We start from the raw sequence: 26,518 nt of genomic DNA, 5'->3' as shown, positions 1-26,518 counted from the left end.
CCACGCAACCAGCATGGCTTTTTACACGGCATGCATCTCTCGGAGCTGGCGCGCGCGCACACATTTTTCTCTTATTAGATTTCACGACAGGTAATCCTGGGAAAAAGATGGCGGAGTTATTGCAATTTATAAAAAGTCGTAAATGTTTCTAGCGTCTTTCTCTCGTTGTAGATTTATTGATAATTAATGTTACTAACCGAGTTGCAGACCAGGGGAGTGACACTGATCCAAACACAAAGGTTGTGGACTTATCTATGCTTATTTCTTATATCTTTAGTACAGAAAGTGATTCTGATTCTGATTCGATGGATTTACCTTTAGTTAAATATAAAAAACCATTAACGACCAGTAGATTTTTATACGTGGTTTTATAATTTACCATTTACTTAATGAAATATAATTTTCGGTTTCACATAAGGATTTGTATAACAATATTTTTTATTAACAATTATGTACTATTATTAAGTAGATAATATTTTTTTTACTAATCATTGTAATTTTTAATTATCGACAGCATTACTTTACAATTATAATAGTACATACTTACTATTTAAAAACAAAACTGTGCTCTTCTTTTTAAATAAGGATATATAAAGTTTTTCTTTAGTTACACTTAAACTCTTATTTAGTTTCTCAACCAGGTAGTTGTGTATTTAATATTTTGTATGTAATAAATTTGTGAAAATTTAATATAACAAAACAATTATTTAAAAGAATTAAAGAATTTTTAATTCTTTAAAATTCTTTAATTTAATTATTTAAAAGAACAACAAGGAAGTTTGTGCATATTCTTATTGTGATGAGATTTCCGAATGAGTAATGGATTTAAAAAATAATTTATGTTTATTGAAATAAATACTTTTCTATTATATTCTATTCTTTTAAGATTTTCAACGAAGAATATAAATATACAACTTTCCCTTTGTTATCTAATTTAGAGTATATATGTATATAGGTAACAAAGGAGAGTTTAACGATTGATCGTACCGATTAAAATAGATTTAATTTTGTATCACTATAAACGTGACAGGTCCGACTACCTTTATAAGTCTTATGTAAGTCAACGCGTAAACGTAAAACAAATACTAATAAATTAATATGATGTAAACATATCAGCCCACCGCTCCTAACATGCACCACCCGTTCACGATTACGACGCAAGCTCTAGTATATTTAGAGTCCTTTTACCTATAATAACGGTTCGAACACATGAATTTTAATTAACTTAGACTTTGTTCTCAGTTATGGCATATGTAAATCAATTAAATCATTAATTAGTTTATTAATTACTACAACTAAGCTCACACTAGTACACTTGTATACATATTATTAAAGCTACCTATTGGCTCTCAACCTCGTTTTTAATCAAAAATGGATTTGTTTTAAAAAAAATTGATAGTTTTTATTAAAAAATGTGTATTGAAATTGACTTCAGAGTGAGCACGGGCATCCGTGTTGCTGTTCATGAACGGCCGACGTTTATTTTCCACTCCACCTTTGTAACAACAATAGATTGCACTTTGTAGAGTATAATGCTGTTAAACATTCATCATTTTTAACTTATTTATCTTATTTTAACTGAAACAGCACTCCGAATAGAACTGTAGTCGTACATTATTAATCAGTTCCAACGGAGCCTAATTTGGGGTCAATAATTGCTAGGGTATAATAGCGAATTTACTCGAATCTGTCTGTATTCGGGATAATAGCATATGCAGAAATATTACCTCTACCTCTACTATTATATTTGCAGAATGGAAATGCATAATTAATCTGTTAGTAATGGTTTACCGCATGAATATTTTCCGGATATTATAATATTATATATTTTGGCGCAACGTACTTAAAACAGCTCCGGGCTTAAAATGGAGCAAATAGAATTTCATTATTAATATAGTTTGCCGGGTTTGAATATGAATTTCTAATGATAAATAAAGTATTCACTACAGTTAATATTGAGGCTACGATGCACTAGTCGTATTTATTTTTTATGGCTTATAATGGAATCATGAATAATGCAATGGTGCATCAGCGTGCGCTAAAGGTATACGCTATCGGGGCACCGGTGAAAATGTTAAGATGAGTTTAAGGTCAGTTGAGTTAGCCCCTATTGGCAAATTCATCATAATTCACCACGATGATACCGTGTGGTCCAAGATGAACAACGTGATGATCGACAACACAAGGTACATTGTGAGCAATCGGGTCACTGGTGCCTATTACTAATCGTACTACCTACTACTTATAGATATGAGCAGAATTTATTGTACTTAGAGCAATGTCACCTTACGTATCATTAGACATAGTAACTATTAATAGGAATGTGCCCAAATAGTAAAATCACTACAAGTATCCTTCAGTAACAGTTCTATCACTATTCAGAGACTTTATGTCTCTCCTCACTCAAGGGCAACTTTAATACTTTCAATCGAAATTTTGTCGAAAATATTTACGCTCCGGTACTCGGATTACTCTATTATAACACATTTTTTCTAATTTTTATACTTTCTTGTATAGTTCATGTGAATAAGCTATGTTTTTTTTACCTTTTTGGAGAAAAAAAGAGTTTTTCAGTTACGTTTAATTCTAAACTAAACTTGTTTATAGTAATCTGGCTGGTATGAAACGTTGATATTATCTTGTTTTCTATGTATCTTATGTATTTACGAAAAAAGTGTATATGTACTTCTATCAGTTGTATAGTACCCATAACACAGGCTCTGCTTAGCTTGGGACTAGATGGAGCTGTGTGAATTTTCCTCAAATATTATAGTTATTGACAAAAAAAATTATCTATTTATGATGATGATGATGATGATGGCGGTGATGATGATGATGATACTATCCTAGCTGGTCTGGCTACTTCAATTACTTTAAGGACTCCCATGTAGGCATTGTATTGTTGTATTATGCATTTATTATTTTTTATCACTGATCTGGTCACCCACAACACATCTCTATTTCTCTTGGGACTAGATGGCGATTTGTGAATTGTTCTAAGATAGTATTACTATACGGGTGTGTAGCTGGCCACATAAAATGGTCAACTTGTGGCGACGTCCTCAATGAACATGGCACTTCCATGAGTGTGAATAAAGCTTCGACGACACCCAACACTGTGTTGCACCTGCTGAATTTTAAAAATACTAAGGTAGCCTCAATTACGACATTGTTGTACCTGGGACTGTGCAGGCCACACACAGGTAGGGTATTTTGCGACAGTGCAAAATAAATACCTACGTACAGTAGTCATAAACTGTCGGAAAACGAATGACTTGTGGGTTTTAACTAATTGCAATATGATTGTCAGCACTTTGCTTTATTTTAGACTAGTCGCGCATAGTTGGATATTTTTCTCTACTTCATTTATGCAAACGGAGTTGTCATTTGCCTATTTTCGGTTATCGGTTCTTCGATCTATATAGCTGGCCTAGTTCCACTTTTGTTTGTCGTTCATCTGGCTATATCTGTCTCCTCAGTTTAGCGGACCTTAGTTTCTACCTATTATATTTCGATGGCCTCGGTAGTCTAGCGGTTCAGCATTGCGCTCTTCTTCTAATCGCTGCTTCTATTCCTCGCATGGTACAATCATTTGTATTAATGAGTATAATTGTTTATATTGGTCTGGGTGTTTTCTATGTATATTATGTATGTATTTACAATAAGCAGTTGTTTAGTTATGGTTACAACACAAGCTCTGCTAGCTTAGGAATAGATGAGAAAGAATGCATTGTTCAGATTTATTGATATTATTTTTATTTCTAAAATACAAAAATCGTGTATGAGGAAAATAAAACCGTACCGGTGAATATACGAATTTCATTTATTTGTTTATTTAATAAATAAATAATTGACGCTCGCCCGGGGTGGTACCTTCATCGCTTTATTGAATTTAAAGCTTCAATTTGTAATTCTTATCCGCGCCGTGGAGGGAGACTGCTGAGTGACGTCCCTGCGTGCGCCAGAACCAAATCTCGCCTCAAATGTATTTTACATATTCGTGTTTAGTTTTGTCCCCTTTGTCCCATTCTTACTGAGATTTTCTAAAGGCTAAAAACTATCAGTTCATGCCTCTGTTGGGCTTAATTTTCGGCTGACATCTGTCATCTGTGTGTTTTTATACCCCTGGAATTGAAAACGTGCTGACGTCATATTCAATGGTAAGTTGACATGGACAAAACTATAGATATTACAATATACATTTACAAATGTAGTAGGTACGTACTTATTACACGTTATCATTTCTGTGTACGTATTTTCTCAGTACTCTGCATTATACTTGTTGTGCATTATACATTTTAACGAAGAAATACGAGCCCGATGACTACTTAGAAATTGTAATAATTATTTTTTTGTACTTATATATACGAAACGTTCGATCGCCGTCCTGTCGATTTCGATACTCACTCGAGATATTGTTATGTAAGATATTCGTAAAACAGCGAACGGAAATTGAGATAAAAATTCAGTCAAACCGAAGACAAAAAATGGTAACTCATGCATATTTAAATGAACCCAGATGATGGCTACCAAATAGAAGCTGCCTCGGAAATCGGTCAAGTACAAATATACGATGTAAACTGACGATATTTTATAGATTCTAGAGTGTCGCCTGTTTATAATAATTTCACTCATTCATTCATTGTTTGTGCTTAGTGGTAACCGAAGGTTTCCTGCCTACATTATTGCAAGGGCCTGAGCTATGTGCATCCATGGACTTCTTGCAACTAAATAAAAGGTTCACGGATCTCTGCCTGATTCCTTTTCATTGAGCAATGAGAACGTGCCACTTATATGGTACCAATATTTAGATTATCCGCGCTTATAAAGTGATTATGCGTGGACTATAAGCTCAACAACGTTAAACCTATTTGAAAAATAGTTTTAACTTTTAATGATACAGTGTTCGATGTGTGATGATACAAGGTACGAAGTACATATTATTTCTATTTATTTATAAAACCCGGTCGAGGTCAATCTATAAAGCAAAGAGGGTCGATCAGGTCTTAATATCATATGGTTTCAGAAATGACGGAAATGAAGAAAACCTGATTAATGTTACGATGTGTACTAAATGTTCGAAATCATACTAGAAATAGTGAATATAGAGTAATTACGTGATACAGTTTTATTATTTAAAAATAAGGAAGACTCAGATAATTTGATAAAGTGGATACCTATATCACACACACAAATACACACAACTACAACAAATTTTATAAATTAAATGAACCTTGTGCTATGTTCGTTCTATTATATTCTTAATTAGACCCAGGAATGCACAGGTATGTTTTCGTAGGTAACAACAATGACTGATTAATGTTATGGCACTACAAAGGTGGAGCCATGAGGCTGCCGTATGCTTATTAAGTACACTGTACTCTACTTGCATAACTCGTGTCTCGTGTTAAGGCTCGCTGAATATGTTTTCATAATAAAACATAGTTATATAACAGTGGTTTGTTCCGCAATGGCGTGCCAACCCCAATGGGGAGGAAATAAACCTAATAAACCTTTCCTATACGTTATATGACACTATTGTGCTTAGGTAAGTTTAAAATATCACCAAAAATTTCACCCGCGTTAATTTTCAATATATATATTTAAAAAAATATAGCGTATATTTTATTCTGACGCATAAGCTATATAACTGTAAAGTTTCATCAAAATCCGTTCAGTAGCTTTTGTAACAAACATCCACACTTACAAACTTTCGCGTTTATAATATTAATAATAATAATATATATACATATTAATATAATATATATATATATTAATATAAGATAATATGCGTGGTATATAATATGTATATGGAATAAAGAAGGTGTATATGAAATAAAATTTAGTTTACCTACATCGGACAAAATTATCGGCTAAATATAATATAATGGATGTAGTCCGTAAATTCATAACCACAGTGTCATTTCCACTGTAGTGTATATCCCTAGGATGGTGGTAGACGGCTACTGACCGACGAAGCCGACGCGGCCGCGACTGCCGTCGGAAAACTACCTCCGGCTTCAGTTCCCAACGGGCTGAATGCCCTACGTCTCGTGACAAGTTGCGGATAATTATTACTTATCTAGTAAAATATAACTTGACGGCGACCGAATATCTTGCCGTGTAACTGTACACGGTGAGTGTTGCTATACTTAACGAAACAATTGTTATGTACATTTGTAAACAGCGCTTTCGAGTCACGCGTCAGCGATATGCATACATACCTACCTAATTATACAAAAACGCGTATACCGAATTCAAAAACTCTCACTGGTTCGTCGAGCGGGCCGGGCGGGCGGCCGGGCGGCGCGAGTGCGGCGCGCGGGCGACGCCGCGCGCTAGCGTCACTTTTTTCGAAGCCTCAAGCTCGAGAAAAGCTCAGTGCTCGGCTCGTGGCGGACGCGAGCAGCCGAGGGTCGCGGACGGCCGGCGGACGACGGGCGCGCACGGACACCGGACATGTGCGCAATATGGACGTGTGGAGCGGCCGCCCGCCCGCCCCCTGCGTACGCGCACCACCGCCCTTGAACATTGAGCCCCGCCACGATTTTGCTCTTACTTTCTTTGAGAGCAAAGACGAACCGCCGGCGCCGCAGCCAAAGCAAGGTCTGTTTGTAGTATTTTTTATGATGTATCGAAATTGATGTGGTTCTTCAATAATGCGAGAGCCATCATTTGTCATCGTTCGGCTGTGGTGATGCTTTGGAAAGACTAGTAGTCCTATATAACGGTTGTCATTTCGTCCTTATGTTCTTCACGTTTGTTCTCCCTCGAGATACGCAGCGGTAACGTTACCGAGTAATATTTTAGTTTAGAACTACTCGCTCATTCAGGTTGCATTGGCCAACTTGGTATAGAATATAATTGTATGTATCGAGTGCATTGAAAGTTTTTTTATTCGATTTTTAACATAAAGCTGTTAATAAAAACGTACGAACATTTTCTACTATTGCAGTTCAGAGTAATGTGAATAACATTTAGCTTAGAAGTTTTTATATGTGAAATGTGAAAAAGTAAATATATATATATATATATATATATATATATATATATATGTATAAACATACAATTCAAATAATTTGTTATATTTATCAATTTCTATTAAACATCATCTGTCCTTGCATATGTGGTGGCTAAAAATTACTGCAACCAAAAGTAAGCGAAAGAAAAATGGGTGCTATGACGAGCTACAGCAAGGAACTAGAACTAGGACTGTGCACGAGCAGACCGGGCAGGTGTTGATTTTTCTTATTCATTTATTATCCCGTCGTAAAGTGTGTCTTTCCTGTCATCATTGTTTGACGGCCTTGGTGGTCTAGCGGTTTAGCACACCGCTTTACTTCCGATAGTTGCGGGTGCGATTCCTCGCACGGTGCTAACATTTGGAATCACGAGTATGATTGTTTATATCGGTCTGGGTGTTTTCTATGTATAATACATATGTGTGTATTTACAAAAAAAATATCAGATGTCTAGTACCCATAACTCTGGTCTCACAAGCTAATCTTAGGACTAGATGGCGCTGTATGCGCGTACTATTAAGAGGAGATGTAGGTATGTAGTTTATCCGTCACTTGGTAAACATGGAAATTTGTTTACGCCGCTGATAATTAATTTTGACGGATATAAATTACTTTGTTATAATTATCCAAGTTGTAAATTAGCACGCAATCTAGTAAATGTATATTACTCATTACATTCTACGAATCAAAACATTAAAAAAATCTTTAGAAACAGGTACTGACTCAATTTTTTTATTTTAATAATGTAGTAAAACAAACAATAAGTAAAGCAGAGGATGTTGGTCCCGTGGTCGACCGTTACATTACTATGTTATGTATCCAAATCTAACTATAACCTATTAATAGGAAAATCCGATTGGCATGAGAATATTTCAAATATACATATTTATATTTTAAATTAATATTATAACATAAAAAACAGTATACATATATATCTAATACAATACAATATGTACAAGAAATATATTTTTTAAATAATATAATAATATTTAATCAGAAATGTAACATAATACATATAGGTAAAGTACCTAATCACATATTCACAACTGTCTGTTGTGTCCCATTATATGTCTCTTCTCAATTGAATCTAAATACTGGTCTGAACGGTAGGGGGAAAAATATTATTACAAAGAATTTCATGTTACTAAGCGGTCGAAATGTCCTACATGAATAAATGATTTTTGATTTGTCTTCGCACAACTTTAACTCTACTTTCTGGGGCATACATATTATTATGTACTCGATAAAAAAAATATAGGCATATATTTATATGCACACTTTATAATGATAATAATTATTATGCACTTATAATATCACCATCAGGTACTCTATGTGACATCAAAGACGATGGATTCAATATAATTGATATTTAAATGGAAATAAAACTGTTGCCGGGTAGCTATTATCCGATTGAAGTGCCACCGCGTCGTTTGCCTAAGGCTCCATCCACTTCATAATGATACGAGAGTAGGCACTTCTTGGTATCACTGAGTAAATTAATCTAATTGATTTATAAATTGGCAAAATTTTGTTTATTATTCTCAAAGTATTTGCTTAGCAATTTAATTGTTTTGACTAGTTTTCTACATACAATATACCTCTATTTACAATAGTAGCATTATGTATATAATGATATAGCGCGGCAACACAATTACTCTAGATCGGTGCAGATTGAATGTGATTTCATAGTATGAAGATAGATTGATAGATAAAACTTTTATTGGCGATAAAAAGCACACACGGTTCAGTAATGTAAAGAAAAAAGATACAAAGTAAACACACAACTATATTGGTCGGTTATCAATATATAATTTAAGTACAAAATCATATGAGTAGAGTAATGCACTGTGTGTGTGCATCGCCCATACGCAAAAAAGCTAGCATCAATATGTTGCTTGCTCTAGTAGAAAAACACTGATTTTCAGGTAATGCCTAGGGACATATGCGAGTTCTTATGTAACACAATCGCCGAATCCACCACCCCAACTACTTTTAATTTAATTATCACTAATAGCAATAAAAATCAGTGTAAATAACAACAATAGTATAGGTGTCACATAAAATAAACTGAAAAATTATTAAAAATCGATAAAATGAAATAAACAAGAAATATAAACGAAAAAATAAAGTTGTTACAGACTACAAGTCTGTATATGGAAATTCTAAAAATTTCGTAGTAACAAGAGTAAAAATATATCATATATTTTTACTCTTGTTACTACGAAATTCGACTTGCATATAATCTTATAATGAGGAGGAGGGGTAATGCAGTTGAAGAGCAGTTAAATAGACTGCCTATCTATTGCTAAAAACAACATTAAAAACCTTTGCAAAGTTTAAAAGAAATCTTATAATGGTAATACTGTGGAAGTGACTTTATTTTATACTATGCAAAGATACTTATAAAAACTGTGAAACTAATACAAATAAATACAGACATATATTGTCGCAATAGTCGATAATAAGGCTGTGTGTTCAGCACCTAGACAACCGAAGAAGTCACATAGTGAAGCACTGGTATGCTTAAGTTTAATTATTTTATCGATAACCAAATTGCACGTCGTGACTGATATAATAATGTGCAAACTAGGTAGCTGACTAAAACTTGTCTACATTAACTGTAGCGGAAGTTATTCATGAGTGTTAGAAGTTTTAATTTTATATATATATATATATATATATATATAATCATGTAATATATATATTCTGTAATTTCATGATAAATGTAATTAGGAATACGAAAATTTTATATTTGAAAGATTGTCAAAAAGTAACGGATAAAATAATCTCCAAAAGATAATATTAGCTGGAAACATTGAAACTTTTTATTATAAATTCAAAATATTATCTCTTCAATGATTACGGTCTTTCTAATAACCAGATTAAAATGAGATCACCTCTTAAATACCATAACGCATATATTTGACGGCCTAGATAGTCTAGCGGTTTAGCGCACCGCTGTACTTCCAATGGTCGCGAGTTCCTCGTAAGGTGCAAACATTTGTATTCATGAGTGTGATTGTTAGAATCGATATGTATGTATTTACAAAAAGAATATCAAAGTATTTATACCAGTTATCTAGTACCCATAACCCAAACTGTGTTCGCGCGGACGCGCCCGCGCCCGCTTCAGCGCCCGCGCCTGCTGTGTGTAAGGTTTGCTCGTGTGGCCGTAATGGGCTCGTAAAGATACATCGACACTGGTCGCTTAATTTATGTAAAACGCGGGCCATTTACCGTTAGGAATTTATTGCCTTAATGTTACGCTATCGCATACATTTTATAATAATAGATTTTTTGTTTTCATCACTGTTTTTATGATATGATTCCAATTCTGCTACAGTGTTGTAATTTACTTTTCTACGACTATAGGTATAGTGCTCGTTAAGGATATATAGGCGTTGAGGAGATGAGATTGTTACTTGAGATTAGTGGCTGGTAAGGTATCTTGTCAGGCTGAGCACCACACCGTCCATCCTAGAAACTGAAATGTCTGACTTCATCTTCAACTGCATAAAATATATAAAAAAACAATTACAGGATAAGTGCATTGTCTCGTTCATTCATTCATAATTTAACAGCCGTGCTCTTGTGCTAGCTCGGTGGATATCTTGCCACTTCCCACGATTACCATCAGTCTGTTTAAATTTATTGGAGATTAATACCTTTTTAAAAACTAATTCAGGGAGATTTTATGATACATGGTCTACTGTTGCTTTCAATTGGCTCTATAGCCCTTGCTGTTTTATTACTTACAAAACAACTTCTTAAAATTCAACTTCTTTGAAATGTTGGTTCGAGCTGGCTGGTCAACCCGAATCTGCAGAGTTTAAGAACTTGATGAGTTGGTATTTTATGATTTTTTTATTGTATTATTCAGGCACATCCAATAATGTATCGCGTAAAATTAAAAAAAGATATAGTGTCCATTTGCGTTCTTTCGTTTTTTATATCGACTGAGGTACATGCAGTGGCCCACGACCGTATCGTGTTTAACAAAAAACATATTTCTCAATGTATCCGAATAAAGATTGTTATCTTTACCCTTACCTAAAAAATAACACATAAAGTGATACCAACATATGACAGACGCATCGACTTGTGCAGCTGAGGCGTCAGTATGAATACCTGAGTACGATACGATACCTGCTTTTTAAAGTTATTTAAATACAAACTATTTATTTATTTAAGATAACATTTTCCCTTCCCTTTTTATTATTGGTCTATTTATCTAATGGCAGATCAGGTTGCAGAAAGCTAGGAAGATCATAGAGCGACGAGCGGGGACGTAGTGGGGTATAGAAGGAATCTGGAAAGGGGGGGGGGCGGTTATTGACCTCGAACGTTATGCAACAAGAGTCTGATAAAGACTCTGCGATGTTGCGCCTTCGCACAACAACGATGCGACCAACCGCTGCCTTCTCGCTCGACTCGGCCGGTTTAGGGTCTGTGTAGTACCACCTACCAGTCTATCGCCACGGCAGCGTCCCGTCACTATTTACTAGGGGTTCGTCATTAGATATACATCTGTGGATATCTATACATTTCTAACCTGAACAGAACTCATTATCATTTTGATTTCTCTAGATTAACTTTGTACTCTGATTTATGAAGGTAAACGTAAAATAACTTTTTTTAATTAATATGAAATGTTTGTAAACTTACAAACTCGTGTTTGATCTAATTACCAATACAGAAAGTATTAATTATACTACGACGTCGGCAAACAATCACACGTTGGGCCGTATGCTTGTTGACTGATAGTTCTGATGGTAACCGTAGCCTACGAACGCCTAAAACACTAGGTTGTCACGCACGCATTGTTGTTCCTTAAGAAATCTTAACATAGACATCTTGAAATACCCCATGCTGTAGTCTCTCGAGAAAACCGCTTTAGAACTTATATACATATAATAAGTTTCATTATATTTCCTTCTGAGGGAATTATCATTTAATGAAAATCAATGCATTTTTACATTGCTGGTCACTGTATTAATCCTTAACCTGAATTTAATAATTAAGGATGTACAATGGAACTCAAAAACAGTGAGAGCAGAGTTGTATTATAAGCGTGTTACAATAGAACCTGCATCAATAAATATATTAAATTTAATAATCGGAAGGTAGGACTACTAGTATGTGGACTAAAAACCCCATTATTAACAATGTAAGATTGACCTCTACACGGTTCCCCCTACAATATGTTAAATTGCCCTTTGCCAAGTAGGACTGACTGACCTGACCTAACTTTCGTGCTCATTTTATAATTCTCCACTGGTGCCCAGCCAGCGTAGACCATTGACGGTATTAATTAAATGAAGCCTGTATTATAAAATATATTTAAATTGATTTGATTTGCAATTGTGGTAATGAAGCCTTGCCAGAGCAAGTAAGGATGTTAAAACTGGTTCCTTACTATGTAATGTTACGAGTGTTTCATTAGTTAGTTAAGTACTGGTCACGTTCAACTAATGACCATCAATTCATATGTCTCGGTCACTATACACCACTGGAGTGAGTGTGGTCATGTACACGGTCAAGGTGACAGTGATGAGATTTAGAATCCCTCTAGAGCGCCACCAGTTCTTTTAAAAGATACATAGATATGTGTTAGAGTATCCAAATACTTAATATTTAAAAAAAGTTATTTTATTACGATGTACTCTGTGCTTAGATTATTTTCCTAATGTTGTTGTCCGTTTCCGGTGCTCGAATAAAGAACATACAATCGTCGTCGTCCGTCTTTATTATTTTATATAAAACCCAAGCGGCTATCCTCACAACACAAGACATGGTGTCAGAAGTAAAACTTTGAAGACATACGAGCATCATATATATTAAGTCGTCAGCGGAACATCGTCTAAGGTAGAAAACATCAATATTTTAATAACACGCCAAACATCACAATATGGCTACTCACAAGTCGAAACTAACGCCTCAAGCCGCAGTCCTACATCATGATTACCTAGACATACAGTCAGAAAATATGCCACTCACCTGGAAGAATTTTCTAACAAGACTCAAAATATACATGCGAGCAAATAATCTTGAAGAAGAAAATGAAAAAAGAAAAGTCGCCATATTATTGCATCATATTGGCACAGACGCTTTAAAAATATTCTATTCATTCAACATAAATATAGACACAATTACCTTCGATGAATTAGTTAAAAAATTTGAAGCCTATTTCCTACCCAAAGTAAATACAACTATAGAACGACATAAACTCTTTAATAGAAAACAGCACATCAATGAAGATATTTCGTCATATGTAACAGATCTAAAAAATTTAGCCTCACAATGTGAATTTGGTGAGAAAGAAGATAGTCTCATAAAGGACATATTTTCTTGGAATTTAAATGATAATAACTCATACATCAGAGAAAAAATACTACAGGACAAACCTAAGACATTAGAAGACGCCATACAGTTAGCAAAATCAATTGAAAGTACTAAAATACAGGCCAAGATGTTTACTGCTGCGGAACAGGTAGAAGAAAATCAATTCAAAAATGTCTCATATGCAGCAAGTTCAATGTCAAGACGTCCAACTTCACGAAGTCAAAGCAGAACAGCTTCAAGACCCAATTCAGGTAGCCGTAACAGATTTTCAACTCGTCCAGGAAGTACTACAAATAAGCAAATAGTTTGCAACAGATGTGGTCAAGTTCATAAAATAAGATGTCCTGCCATTGGAGTCACATGCAGACTGTGTGGTAAGAAAAATCATTTCGCTGTTGTGTGCAGATCCAAGTCATATTCGAACAATTTGTCAAAAAGTGTCAACAATATGTCCATAGAATTAAATAGGAATAATAATAACTTACCATTAGATGAAAATCAATACTTTTTAGGTTCCTTATTTCTGTCTGCTATACATAATGAAAAAAATGACTATTTGACATATCTTAACATAAATAATCAAGATACAAAATTTCTTTTAGACACTGGAGCTGATACAAATATACTTTCATTCAACACTTTTAAAAAACTCAACTTACCTTTGACACATATAACAAAGAGTGCTCATAAATTGTCTACTTTTAGTGGTGAAATTTTACCCACAATAGGGCAATGTCAAATAAATATAATGCGTAATAACATAAAATACTTATTAAATTTTCATATAATAGACCTTAAATGTCAAGATGTTATAGGACGTAAAAGTTGTGAGGATCTGAAATTAGTCAAGCGAGTACATAAAGTCAGATTTGAAAATACTGACATACAAAAGGAATATTCACATTTATTTGATGGAATAGGTTGTCTTAAGGATTTCGAATGTCACTTCACTATGAAACCAGATGTAGTCCCATCCATAGATGCTTGTCGTAGAATACCTTTTGCATTACATAATGACTTAAAAAAAGAGCTAGAATTATTAGAAAATGACGGTATTATAGTTAAAGTCCATGAACCTACAGAATGGGTTAGCTCAATAGTTCTTACGTCTAAAAAGAATGGTAAGATTAGACTTTGTATAGATCCCCGAAAGCTCAATAAAGCAATTATGAGAGCTCACTATCAATTTCCTACAATTGATGAAATTAAAACATGTCTGTCTGGAACACAATATTTCTCTACACTGGATGCCAACAAAGGCTTCTATATGATAAAACTAGACGAAGCTTCATCAAAGCTATGTACATTCATTACACCACTAGGTCGTTACAGATTTCTCAGACTACCCTTTGGTATCAATGCAGCGCCAGAAATCTTCCATGCCGAGATGACAAAAAGATTTTGTGATCTTGAAGGAGTAAAAGTCATGATGGATGACTTACTCATATATGGTTCTACCAAACAGGAACATGATCTCAGACTAATTAAAGTATTTCAAAGGGCACAAGATATAGGCATTAAATTTAATAAGGATAAATCTAATATTTGTCAAAATCAAGTCAAGTATTTAGGACATATATTTACTAAAGATGGTGTGAGAGTAGACCCTGCCAAAGTGCATGCAATTTGTAATATGCCACCTCCCACTAATCTCACTGAATTACAAAGATTCATGGGTATGATCAATTACTTAGGCTCATACATACCAAATTTGTCTCAAAAAACTACAAATCTGAGAACACTTTTGTCCAAAAATGTAGAATGGAATTGGTTAGGAAAACATGACATAGAATTCAGTAACCTAAAAAGTCTTATTACAGACTCACCAGTCTTAACTTATTATGACCAGAATAAGGATATTGTCCTCTCAGTTGATTCATCCAAGGATGCCATGGGTGCAGTCATTAGTCACAATAAACAACCCATAGCTTATGCATCTGCATCTCTCAGTCAAACACAACAAGCTTATTCACAAATTGAGAAAGAGCTACTAGCTATACTATTTGGATGTGTCAAATTCCACCAATACATTTACGGTAGACATTCAACAGTTGAAACAGACCATAAGCCTATAGTTTCACTTTTCAAAAAACCTATTTACAGTATCCCTGCCAGGTTACAAAGGATTATGCTCAGATTACAGCCATACGATATAGATATAGTATACAAACCAGGTAAATACTTATATGTTGCAGACACACTATCAAGATGCGCTTTACCAGAACAAGCGTTAACTGATCTGGAAGTAGATATCGACTTACATGTAAATTTTGTCAAACAGTCACTGTCAATAAGTCCTAATAAATTAAAAGAATTTCAGGAACACACTTGTAAAGATCAAGTTTTAGTCACTATTATTAATTATTGTAATAGGGGTTGGCCTGAACATAAAAAATCCGTTCCCTGTGATGTTAGACCCTATTTTTCAGTAAAAAATGAATTACATGTAGTAGATGACCTTATTTTAAAAAATAATAGTATTGTAGTCCCCATATCTCTCAGAAATGATATTTTAAAACTCATACATGAAGGTCACCAAGGTACAAAAAGTTGTCAAGATTTAGCCAGAAATTCAGTCTATTGGCCTAATATGTATAAAGACATAGAAACCTACATAAATTCTTGTCATATTTGTCTCAGTTACAGGCATAATAATACAAAAGAACCATTACAATACCATGAAATAGATCAAATTCCTTGGTATAAAGTAGGTATTGATTTGTTTGACTTTAATACAGAAAAATATCTATTAGTTGTTGATTATTTCTCAAAATATGTAGAATTGGCTCATCTTAAAAATAATTCTACTGCCAGTAATGTAATTACACACTTGAAATCTATATTCGCTCGTCACGGTATTCCAAAATACTTACAGTCAGATAATGGTCCACCTTTTAATTCAAATGAATTTAAAACATTTACTACACAATGGCAGATATATCATATAACTTCTAGTCCCTACCATAGCCGTTCTAATGGTATGGTTGAAAGAGCCATTGGCATAATTAAAAACATTTTAAAGAAATGTTATATGGATAAAACTGATCCATATTTAGCTATTTTACAATACAGGAACACCCCAAAAAGTAGTCTTTGCTCTCCAGCTCAATTATTAATGTCTAGAACTCTCAGATCTAAATTACCAGTTTCAAATAAAACATTACATCCAAGTGTACCTAATTATAAACTAATAGGGGAAAAAATGAAAAAACAAAAAGAATATTCAGAGATTTATTATAATACACATTCAAAACACTTACCTGTACTTAAAAAAGGAGATAAAGTATACTTTAAAAAACAACCATATAGTATATGGACACCAGGTATAATTTCAGATATAGGTCCACAACCTAGATCATATATTGTCGATAATGAAGAAGGTTCGTTTCGTCGTAATCGTTGTCATATTCTAAAACCGAAAGACTCACTGCATTCTTCTGTACAAACTAGAGGTTTTACTCCAAATGATGTGTCCAGTCTAACAACTCCATCACGAGCTCCAAACCTGCAAAATAATAAGAATATTAGTAGTCCAGTTATACAAAATACACTTAACAATTCGTCAACACAAGAAAATGTCAAATACTCATCTTTTGGTCGAAGAATCAGGAAACCTTGTAGATTCGATGATGAATAATTATTTTAATGTCTTGTATAATATAAAACGTGTCTTCAATTTATTAATTTTTGTAACTTGTAATGTAAAATATATCTTTGTAAACATTGATAACAAATGTTTTGATTTTTCAGTTAATCAGTCAATTGTCAGTCAAGCAGTCATGTAGTAAACTGTAATCATCTGTCAGTAAACGTCAGTCGAACGTTGATTGCGTTTCGTTTATACAAATTTGTTATCAAATGTCACTATTTAAAAGTTTAATTTGTAAATTACATACTCCAAAGACAAATTATTAACACTGTAATAAATAAAAGTTATTTTTTAAAAAAGGGAAGATGTTAGAGTATCCAAATACTTAATATTTAAAAAAAGTTATTTTATTACGATGTACTCTGTGCTTAGATTATTTTCCTAATGTTGTTGTCCGTTTCCGGTGCTCGAATAAAGAACATACAATCGTCGTCGTCCGTCTTTATTATTTTATATAAAACCCAAGCGGCTATCCTCACAACACAAGACAATATGTATATAATAAGAATGACTATAGAACGGGCAAACCAGCTTGAAATTGTAATTTAATATTTTTGTTCACACGTAAAAATATTTCTGAGATTAATGCATATTTAAATAACTGATAGAAATTAGTTGTAACAATAATTTATATGAAAGTTAATTTTGCACTGAAATATTCATATTACATTTGGTATCTACTACGTCTCTTCTTTAATTAATTGGATAATACATTTATCAAAATATTATGTTGGTGTCCAACTAATAAACAAAATGATGAGTTCCATATTAGCACATATAAGTAGGTACAATATATTACTAATATTATAAATGAGTAAGTAATCTCCGGCACTATTGACCAGATTTCGAAAATTCTTTCAGCCCTTTCTTATAGCCCATTATTAAGGAACACTATTCGCCATGTAATATTATCAATAGGAGCAGAAATGCAATGAAATTTTTCCAAAAATAGCCAAAAGGACGAAACGATGTTGCTTTAGCTTCTAGAATTTAATATTCGAACTCTTATAAAATATGAATCTCGGCTAGTTGGTAGTTCGTTTTTAAATAATTTTTATTTGGAAAGGGGAAAAGTTCCTATTCAAAATTACTTATAGCTTTAAATTCAATAAAAAGCTAAGCTAGCTTTTTATTGAATGATATTATTATTGAATGATTAATAAAAATATTTTCAATTGTATTCTAGTACAAACATATTATTTGCGCATTATGCTACCTAAAAGTTATGTGCATTGCCAATGCGTATTATTTTTTTAAAAGGCCTGAAATAGTTTTAAACAATTATATGAATGATATAAAGACATTGCCGTGTCTATACGTCGCGGTGGGAGGGCCCCCATAGCACCTTTCTCCTCTTCTCTAGGCTTGAACATTATAAGCTGCAATGTTTCAGTTTGAAACTTTGGACTCCAAAGACAAACAAAACGGATAATGATTATTCATCATAATATTAACACTACCTTTGCGATTATTTTATGAGAATTACATATAAGGAGTAAGTAGTAAGATAGAAAATAATGACATGTATATATAAAGGACACAAAAGATCTTATTTTTGAATTGTAGGTGACTTGTGGAGATAGGTATTTATAGATAGATCATTTAAATAGAAAATCTCATATTCAATGCAAAATTGCCATTTATTGTTATACTTTGTTTATTATGGTTGTTGTATCAATATATGTACAAGTAGCAGCACCACTTTCTCCCTTTCTTTTCCCATGAAAAATTATAATCAACAAAATTATACATTTTATTTATATATATACTCATATAAGTTTGTACAAATCCTTATTAAATGCTCCTAAAAAGCCGACTCTAGACTGTAGGCATGAGGCACACATGCGCTGACTATCCAATCAACAGTTGTGTGATATACGCTAGTAGTTTCAGGCAAAACTCAAATTTTCTCAAACCTCTCAATTTCTATGGCATGATTATAGAAATTGTATGACTTATTTTTTAAGTGATTGGAGTGTACTATAATGACCGATCCCTTTTATTAGCGTACATAAAATATAAATGGAGTTTAAATAAAAGGATTTTAATAATAATATAATTTTCCTCGTATTCCTCATCATCATCATCATCATATGTAAGAAAAGAAAAATATTTATTGTTATAACTATGTAATGTCATAATTAATGTTATGGAATCTACCGAAGGACCATTTCGGATAAAATTGGAAACAATTCGTATTATAATTTACAGTTAACAATTATTTTTTTCCTCTAAGATAATATTCATGAAAGTTGTAAAAGCACTTACATAACAGCCAATTTATTTGAGGTTCTCTTAAATTGTTCAGCTTCCAGTGATTTGATGTAGTCCGGTAAAGAATTAAATATTTTTCTTTCCTCTTATGTAGGTACTTTTATATACATCATACCACATCATACAGAAGATTTTACAATCCAGTCATAAATATGGTGATCTATCCTTACTAATATTATAAATGCGAAAGTAACTCTGTCTGTCTGTCTGTCTGTCTGCTCGCTTTCACGCCAAAACTACTGAACTGATTTAAATGAAATTTGGTACCCATATAGTCTAGACGCCGAGGAAGGACATAGGCTACTTTTTAATGCGAAAAAAGGGTTGTAAGGGGTTGAAAATGGTAATGCAAGGTTATCTTTATGCGGTTGAATACACACTTATTATAATAATGGCTTAACTAAAAAATTAGATATTTTGGAAAGTCTACTTTATAATTGTGTTATTAAGTCTATTTTCAAAAATTTTTAATTTCTGAATTACACCAGTATTGTACTAGATATGCGACTTATTAACGCTCATATGTCATAAATAAACATATATGTCATTTGTATAAGCAGCGCGCGCAACTGATTATTGTCAATCCGTTGTCTCCTTATGAATTTAAATGAATAAACGTTTGCTCTGCAATTTTATTTTATAAATACATAAATATAATCCTGGTATAGCCTATAACTGATGACCCTGCTCTTGGACAAGAGCGTAAGAACATATTATTAATATTTTTGAAGAATAAAACAACATATAATATTAAAAATGTTGTCAATACATATGAACAACATTTCCTTAGAAGAAACAACATCTACCGTTTCATCCGAGCTATTTGCAGGTTCGGAATACGCGTTTCTCCATTCTGGCCAGTAGAGTCAGAGATATGGTTCGCGCAAGTAGAGGGATAGTTTGCAATTTAGAATATCACATCTATTATTTTGATTTAACAAAATTTTATTATGTTATTGGTCAACTGGACCACCAATTTTCAAAAAAATTTAAAGAAATGTATAAGCTGTTTATTAAATATAAATAAATATGACATTTAAATTTGTAAATATCACATTGTCACCATTCAAGGGGTAAAATAAAATAGCAGATAAAAGTTTTTATGGAAATTCGTCATATTTGAAGCTAGAACGATGAAGCTTTTTTCTTACGCTTTTTTGGGTCAGTTTATTTAATAAATACCTTACTAATATTATGAAAGTGAAAGTGACTCTGTCTGTCTGTCTTAAAAGCCAAAACTTCTGAACTGATTTAAATGAAATTTAAAGTCTAGATCTTGAGATAGGACATAGGTTACTTTTTAATGCTAAAAAGGGTTATAAGAGACTGAAAGAGGAATTTTTTAAAAGTTTAAGCTTCAATCTTATTTTTTTGCGTATTGATTAAATATAATTAACGAAAATGGGTTGTAAGGGTCAAAAGGGGAGTTAAAATGTTGTATGCATGTATTGTCATTTTTTAAAGCTAGAAACTTGAAACCCTTTTTTTAGGCTATTGAGAAAATATCAGTACCTACCGCCACAGGACTCAGCCATAAATGGTTACAGTATAGCGACATCTTATCATTGGTACATGATGACACTAATATAAGTAGCATTAAAAAAAAACAAGAAAAAGGGTTATAAGGGGTTGAAAGGGGAGATGTAATGTATGTATGGTATGTATGGAAGTATCTTCATTTTAAAGTTAGTAGTTTGAAACTTATTTTTTGGCTGTTGATTGAATTGTATGGAATTATGTATGGAAATTTCATTTTTGAAGCTAGAACCATGAAACTTTTTTATTGGGTTAGATTATTAATATATATTTTTTATTATTTGCTCAAGGTCACTATTTTACGCGGACGAAGTCGCGGGTACAGCTAGTATATGTATATAGTGATCTTAAATTATTCCTAATTTTAAATCTTTTACAAAAAAATATTACCATTTTAGGTTTATGTAACCTATACCTATATTAATGAAATATACAACATATAATGTACAACAATGAGATACTTAATGGCATTTAGTCCATGTTATTTCTGTAATCCTCGTCCATTATGTAAACTCAATCTTCTTAGCGAATCGCTTGCAACATAAACATGAAAATAATCCTCAAAGGAAAATATGTGTATCTTGGTAAAATATGTTTCCTTGCTAGGAACATACTGGATCCAAATCGTATTGAGAAATTTCTATGTGCATTATGCAGGTGATATCTAGATAGAAAATTGTCAGAGACAGGGACAAAGGGGATTGGAACAACTATTTTATCGCATCGCAGGTGACGTCTGGCCGTTGTTACCCATGTATTAGATATTCCATGATGACCACCGCTTTAAATCTGTGATATGGTGGACCTAAATTCGATCATTAAGAAATTTTCCACAAAAGGCGTCTAAGATTGAGACGGTTTATTTTATTGTTTTAAACGAATACAGTTCCATTTATTATCCATAAAGTTGTTGCAACAGGATTTTACCAGCCTGAAACTGGCCTACTCCGGAGTCAATTTCGGGTCAAAAAAGCTCGTAAGGCCAGTCAGCAATAACAGCTCAAATAATTTATACGTATGTTACAGCAGGGTAAGAGGACGGACATGTTGGGATTATCTGTCGGTTTTTTCTATAGTTGGCCTTCGACTTTTTACTTTAGAAATAGGAACTGGACCGAGGTTTATTAACTGTTTATCAGTTTAACTGTATTTTTGGTTGTTGTTTTCTCAGGACGTATATGAATAATGCAATATTTCGTTTATTTATAATTTCAGAGACAAATTATAATTTTAGGTGATGTATTAAATTTATTTTCGGATATGAGCTAATTTCGTTGAGGATTTTATCTTTTTAAAACAATACATTATATTATAACCAGTAACCTATTATTTATATAATAATGTCGATAATAATCTGAAAGTATAAAGTTCTATGAACACCTAAAATAAAGTAAACCGAAATTAAAAAAAATATACGGTTGTTGAAATTTACCTTTTAAAAAAGATACTGTATACTAAACTACACTAATTTTTAAGTTTTACTTTGGCCAGCATTTATGAAAATTTAATGTGTTCATTTAATCTCTCTCTGTTTTATATCCTCTATATTTTATTCTTTTGTTTTCTTAATATTGAATCTCTATTTATTTTTATAATCATTTCGTATCAATATTTAGATATGTTTCATTTTTTATCCAAATTACTAACGTATATAACGGTTTAATTTAGAGTACAGTTGGCCTGGAATAGACTCTGTAACATGTTTTGTATATGTTGACATTCTGGATAACAACAGTATGTTCAATCAATCAATAAAGTAAAATGACATGGTATTACCGACAGGTGGTCGTAGCAGAGTTTTCCTTTGTTAATGTGAAGTAGGTACATTGTTGTTAATGTTTAAGGCAGCGGCGAGTTTTGCAATATGCATTTGCTTGGCGAATGTATTGTACAAATTGTATAATACTAACAAGGAATCAGATTTCGTAATGTTAAATTTAAACACTCCAGGACACTGAACTCATTCTGGAGTCTACATATAGTCGTATCGGCTATATGAACTTAGCGAATTTAAATATAACTGAACAAAAATAATATCATGATCTCAAAATATGATGGGGTGAAGACAGATTATCGAATTAAGAATTAAGAATGCGTGCGAATTAAGAATATTTTCTCTGTGCGTAAGAACCACAATATCAGATATTATTTCCATTTCACATTCAAAACCCAGGGACTAGAATAAATGGTAATCAATGTCTTTGTGACACAATCGACCTGTAGTCATCGGAGAGACATTTTATCTCTGTGCATTTTCTACCACATATATCACGCAGAGTGTTCAGATGAATTGTAGGGATTGTTACCATCTGCTGAACTCATCCTTGTAAAATCTCGACAAATTAAAATATCATACTGATCACTTGAGTGAAAGGTGTGCGCTTTTCCGGAGTTTTTTTGTACTCAACCACATTATAGAATTACCTACCTAGATATTGTATTTCCGAACCCATATAATATTAAAACGTTCTAGAAATAAGCTCATTTCTCCTTGAAAGTCCGGCAAGTCACCAACAGTTCCTGCGGTTTTAGGTCCTCGTTGGCGGGAGTAATTACTTTTGCTAACTAAGACGTTAACTAATTTAAACTACATAATTCATGAAATCAAATCAAAAATAATTTAATTATATCATTTTAACGTCAAGTTTTCTGTGTAATATTTTTTTTCTTACCGTACAGTAGCAAAGTAGTTTTGATTAAATAACTCTCATTTTACAAATACTATTATATATTTTTAGAATTTTCCAAAAATATTCATATCTACCATATTCCTCATAATAATTTAACTACAAAGTAAAATTATTATATAGGTACAACTCCAGTATTATTACTTTATTAGTACAGATATTTAGTATAGATTTTATTGAATTTTAGAAATTGATGCATGTTGGAAAATTGTTAGATTTGGAATATTTATACAAGTAATAAATTGAAATAAAATATTCAGATAACGAAGGTATATAGAAGTGAATCAAGAAATAAAGTAAGCAAGTAGCAAAATTGTACAGATACAGGAGTCTATAATAAAATGCGAATTTAGAATATTTTTTAATAACTGCTTACAACGATATCAAATATTACATTCCATATATTATTAATTAAAATTATTGCCAAGCGACAAATATTATTTTATATTTACTAATCTGGGACGCCACCTACCTATTTTATCCCTTTCTTATAGAATTTCACTTTGTCTAAAGGTTTTCAGTTTCCAGTTTTATACAATATAGTTTGCAATACAATTCAAAGCGGATCAAAATGTTCCACAACTAATTATAGTTTGTAATTGTCTCTTTAATCCATTTCGTTTGTTGAAATTCATATTTAGTCTTGAAGTGAATTTGTCTGTTGAATTAGTGTTACTTTATATTTGAAATAAAAGACAACAGAAGTGTAATAGTTAATTACAACTGTCTATCTGTCTGTTTGTTTGTTATCTTTACGTGACAGAACGGCTGATTAGATGTTAATGAAACTTGACGTGTAGGTAGACTGTATCAGGGGGATGAACATAGGCTATCATTTATATCAAAACAACAGACAAAGTCGTAGATAACGTTTAGTATAGCATAAATTTTCGATAATGCATTATAGAGCCAAGTATTGGTCTATTCACATTTTTACTTACAAATGATTTTTGAGTTCATTTGATACAGTTTAATACCGGATTAGTAGCTGATTCTATCATAAAAATTCCCAAATGGATTTAGAAATGTGCATAAAAATTTATACACAAGTATTTTATATCATTTTTGGATAACTCATATCAGTTTTCTAAAAATAAATTATACGCGTACTCACGCATCGTAATTTGTTGTGTTGTTATCACTATTCTTTCCGTCCAGTTTAGCTGGTTAGTTATTTTTCCTTTCATTGTTGAAGTTGCCAAGGATGCTAGCAACTTCAATAACGAAGCCTACTAGCACATCACTCGTACGTTTTCCGATCTAAACTCTTTAGAAACTGCATCTTTTGTTCTCCCTGACAGGTCTAGGTATCGAAGTTTGAAAAAGCGCCCTTTTACCACAATAGATCTCAGTATGCTAATGCTAAAAGGCGAAAGTAACTGGTATAACTCAAACCATAATAGTATTTTAAAGTTACTCCACGTAAGTTAGTTATAGTTACTCCAACTTTTCCTCACGCGGTCGGCCTCCTTGCCTCGTGACTGATAGGGACACAAAGTTACAAATGCCAATAACTGCATTCAAGATTCAGAATCACGCTAGTTTATCCTTGTACCCATTCTTGTTTTATTGTGCCCTAGTTATTTTCCTTTTGTGTTTTGTTCCCCTTTTACGCCGCATCTTACCTCATGTCATTGTATTTTCCTCCTCTATCTTCTCACATATTGCCCTGCTTACCCAGCCTAGTTCTACACCATGTACCTATACCGTACAGCCACTTTTTGTTCTATGAATGCTCTTTTGACTTGATCATATGACCTACATTTACCTATTGGTAATAAAAGGAAACCAGCAATATAATAGATATATGTAAAATTAAGTTTATTTGATTAAATAATTCAAATAAACTTAATTTTACAGACTTTTGAGTAGTGTCATTTTTTAACCTACTCATTTAGTATGCAGTTTCAGGCAAGAGAATAGCCTAAAGAATTCGCATGTTACTCTTTTAAACAAATAAATTATAATGCACAAGTCTTAAATACAAATGTACAATTTGTAGTTAAAATTTGTGTGAATACAAACCACCAAACCTTATCCAACAAACAACCAGCGAAGCGTTGATCACCTATCGCTCGTTATCAAGTAATGCTAACAAGGAATGAATAGCACTTTGCACTCATAAATTACAATCAATAATTTCATTGACAAATATGACGTTTTAAAATTGCTGCAAATATGACATATTTATTATTCTATTCTGTCGCCGACGACCCCGGTTCAAGTCTGAATAATTGATATATTTGAAAATGCCGCTCGTTATATATGGATGGGTAAATTGCTGCACAAATATCCAGCTTTGTAAACTAACTACTGTATATGTAGGTCGCAAATGTGTTATATTAAATTATAGTACAGTAATTAAAACACGCGGGTTTTCTCGTAACAGTAAATTAATTTATATAGATACATATTAAATATACAATTAACATCGGATAATAAGTAAATATACTAAACGTTCAATCCTTAAACGGACATTAATATAACATGTACTCGTTTGCCAAAGTATGGATATAATTACAGAAATAGTATATAGATATAATAATATATAGTAAAGATATAGATGTGAAATGTTCTCAGGCAGGTGACATGTAGCATATATATGCATTTAGGCAGCGTTATCAGTTGCAATCAGCTTTTTGGGCATTCAAATTACTACCGCATAAAGTAAAATGGAAATTTAATTCTGACGCTTATATACGTATATTCGGAAATTGATATATATTAATATGACACACCGACACAGACATATTCGCATTTAATGTTTGCAAACGAGCGCAACGCCGGCGCCGGGGCGTGGCTATTGGCTACGTTTTGGATGTAAGTCGGGGTAGTAATGGTTATCAAATTAATAGGGACTTATTGGCCGACAAAAAAAAAAGTTTCTGTCAATTAAAATTTCTGACTGATTGTTGTATGGAACATTTTATTTTATAAATATATGTATATAACTAACTTTACTACAATTACTTCAAAGTAACATTAAGAAGCTGTGTCCGTGGTTTCAC

At 32.7% G+C, this 26,518-nt stretch overlaps 1 protein-coding gene across 1 annotated transcript in view; it reads left to right on the top strand.

Annotated features, from left to right (window-relative positions):
* Positions 1-6,373: 6,373 nt before the first annotated feature.
* LOC131853006 (ecdysone-induced protein 78C-like) overlaps positions 6,374-26,518 on the top strand; it is a 37,662-nt gene continuing 17,517 nt past the window's right edge. Inside the window, exon 1 of the mRNA XM_059203791.1 lies at positions 6,374-6,606. Within this exon, the coding sequence (XP_059059774.1) occupies positions 6,471-6,606 (136 nt within the window). The 5' untranslated portion in view covers positions 6,374-6,470. The remainder of the gene's footprint in view (positions 6,607-26,518) is intronic.

This window comes from Achroia grisella, unplaced genomic scaffold, assembly GCF_030625045.1.
Source record: "Achroia grisella isolate CSIRO2021 unplaced genomic scaffold, CSIRO_AGI_Agris_v1 utg874, whole genome shotgun sequence".
In the NCBI taxonomy this organism is placed as follows: domain Eukaryota; kingdom Metazoa; phylum Arthropoda; class Insecta; order Lepidoptera; family Pyralidae; genus Achroia; species Achroia grisella.
The sequence above is the reverse complement of the archived record's forward strand: the minus strand, read 5'-3'. Positions and strand labels throughout refer to the sequence as shown.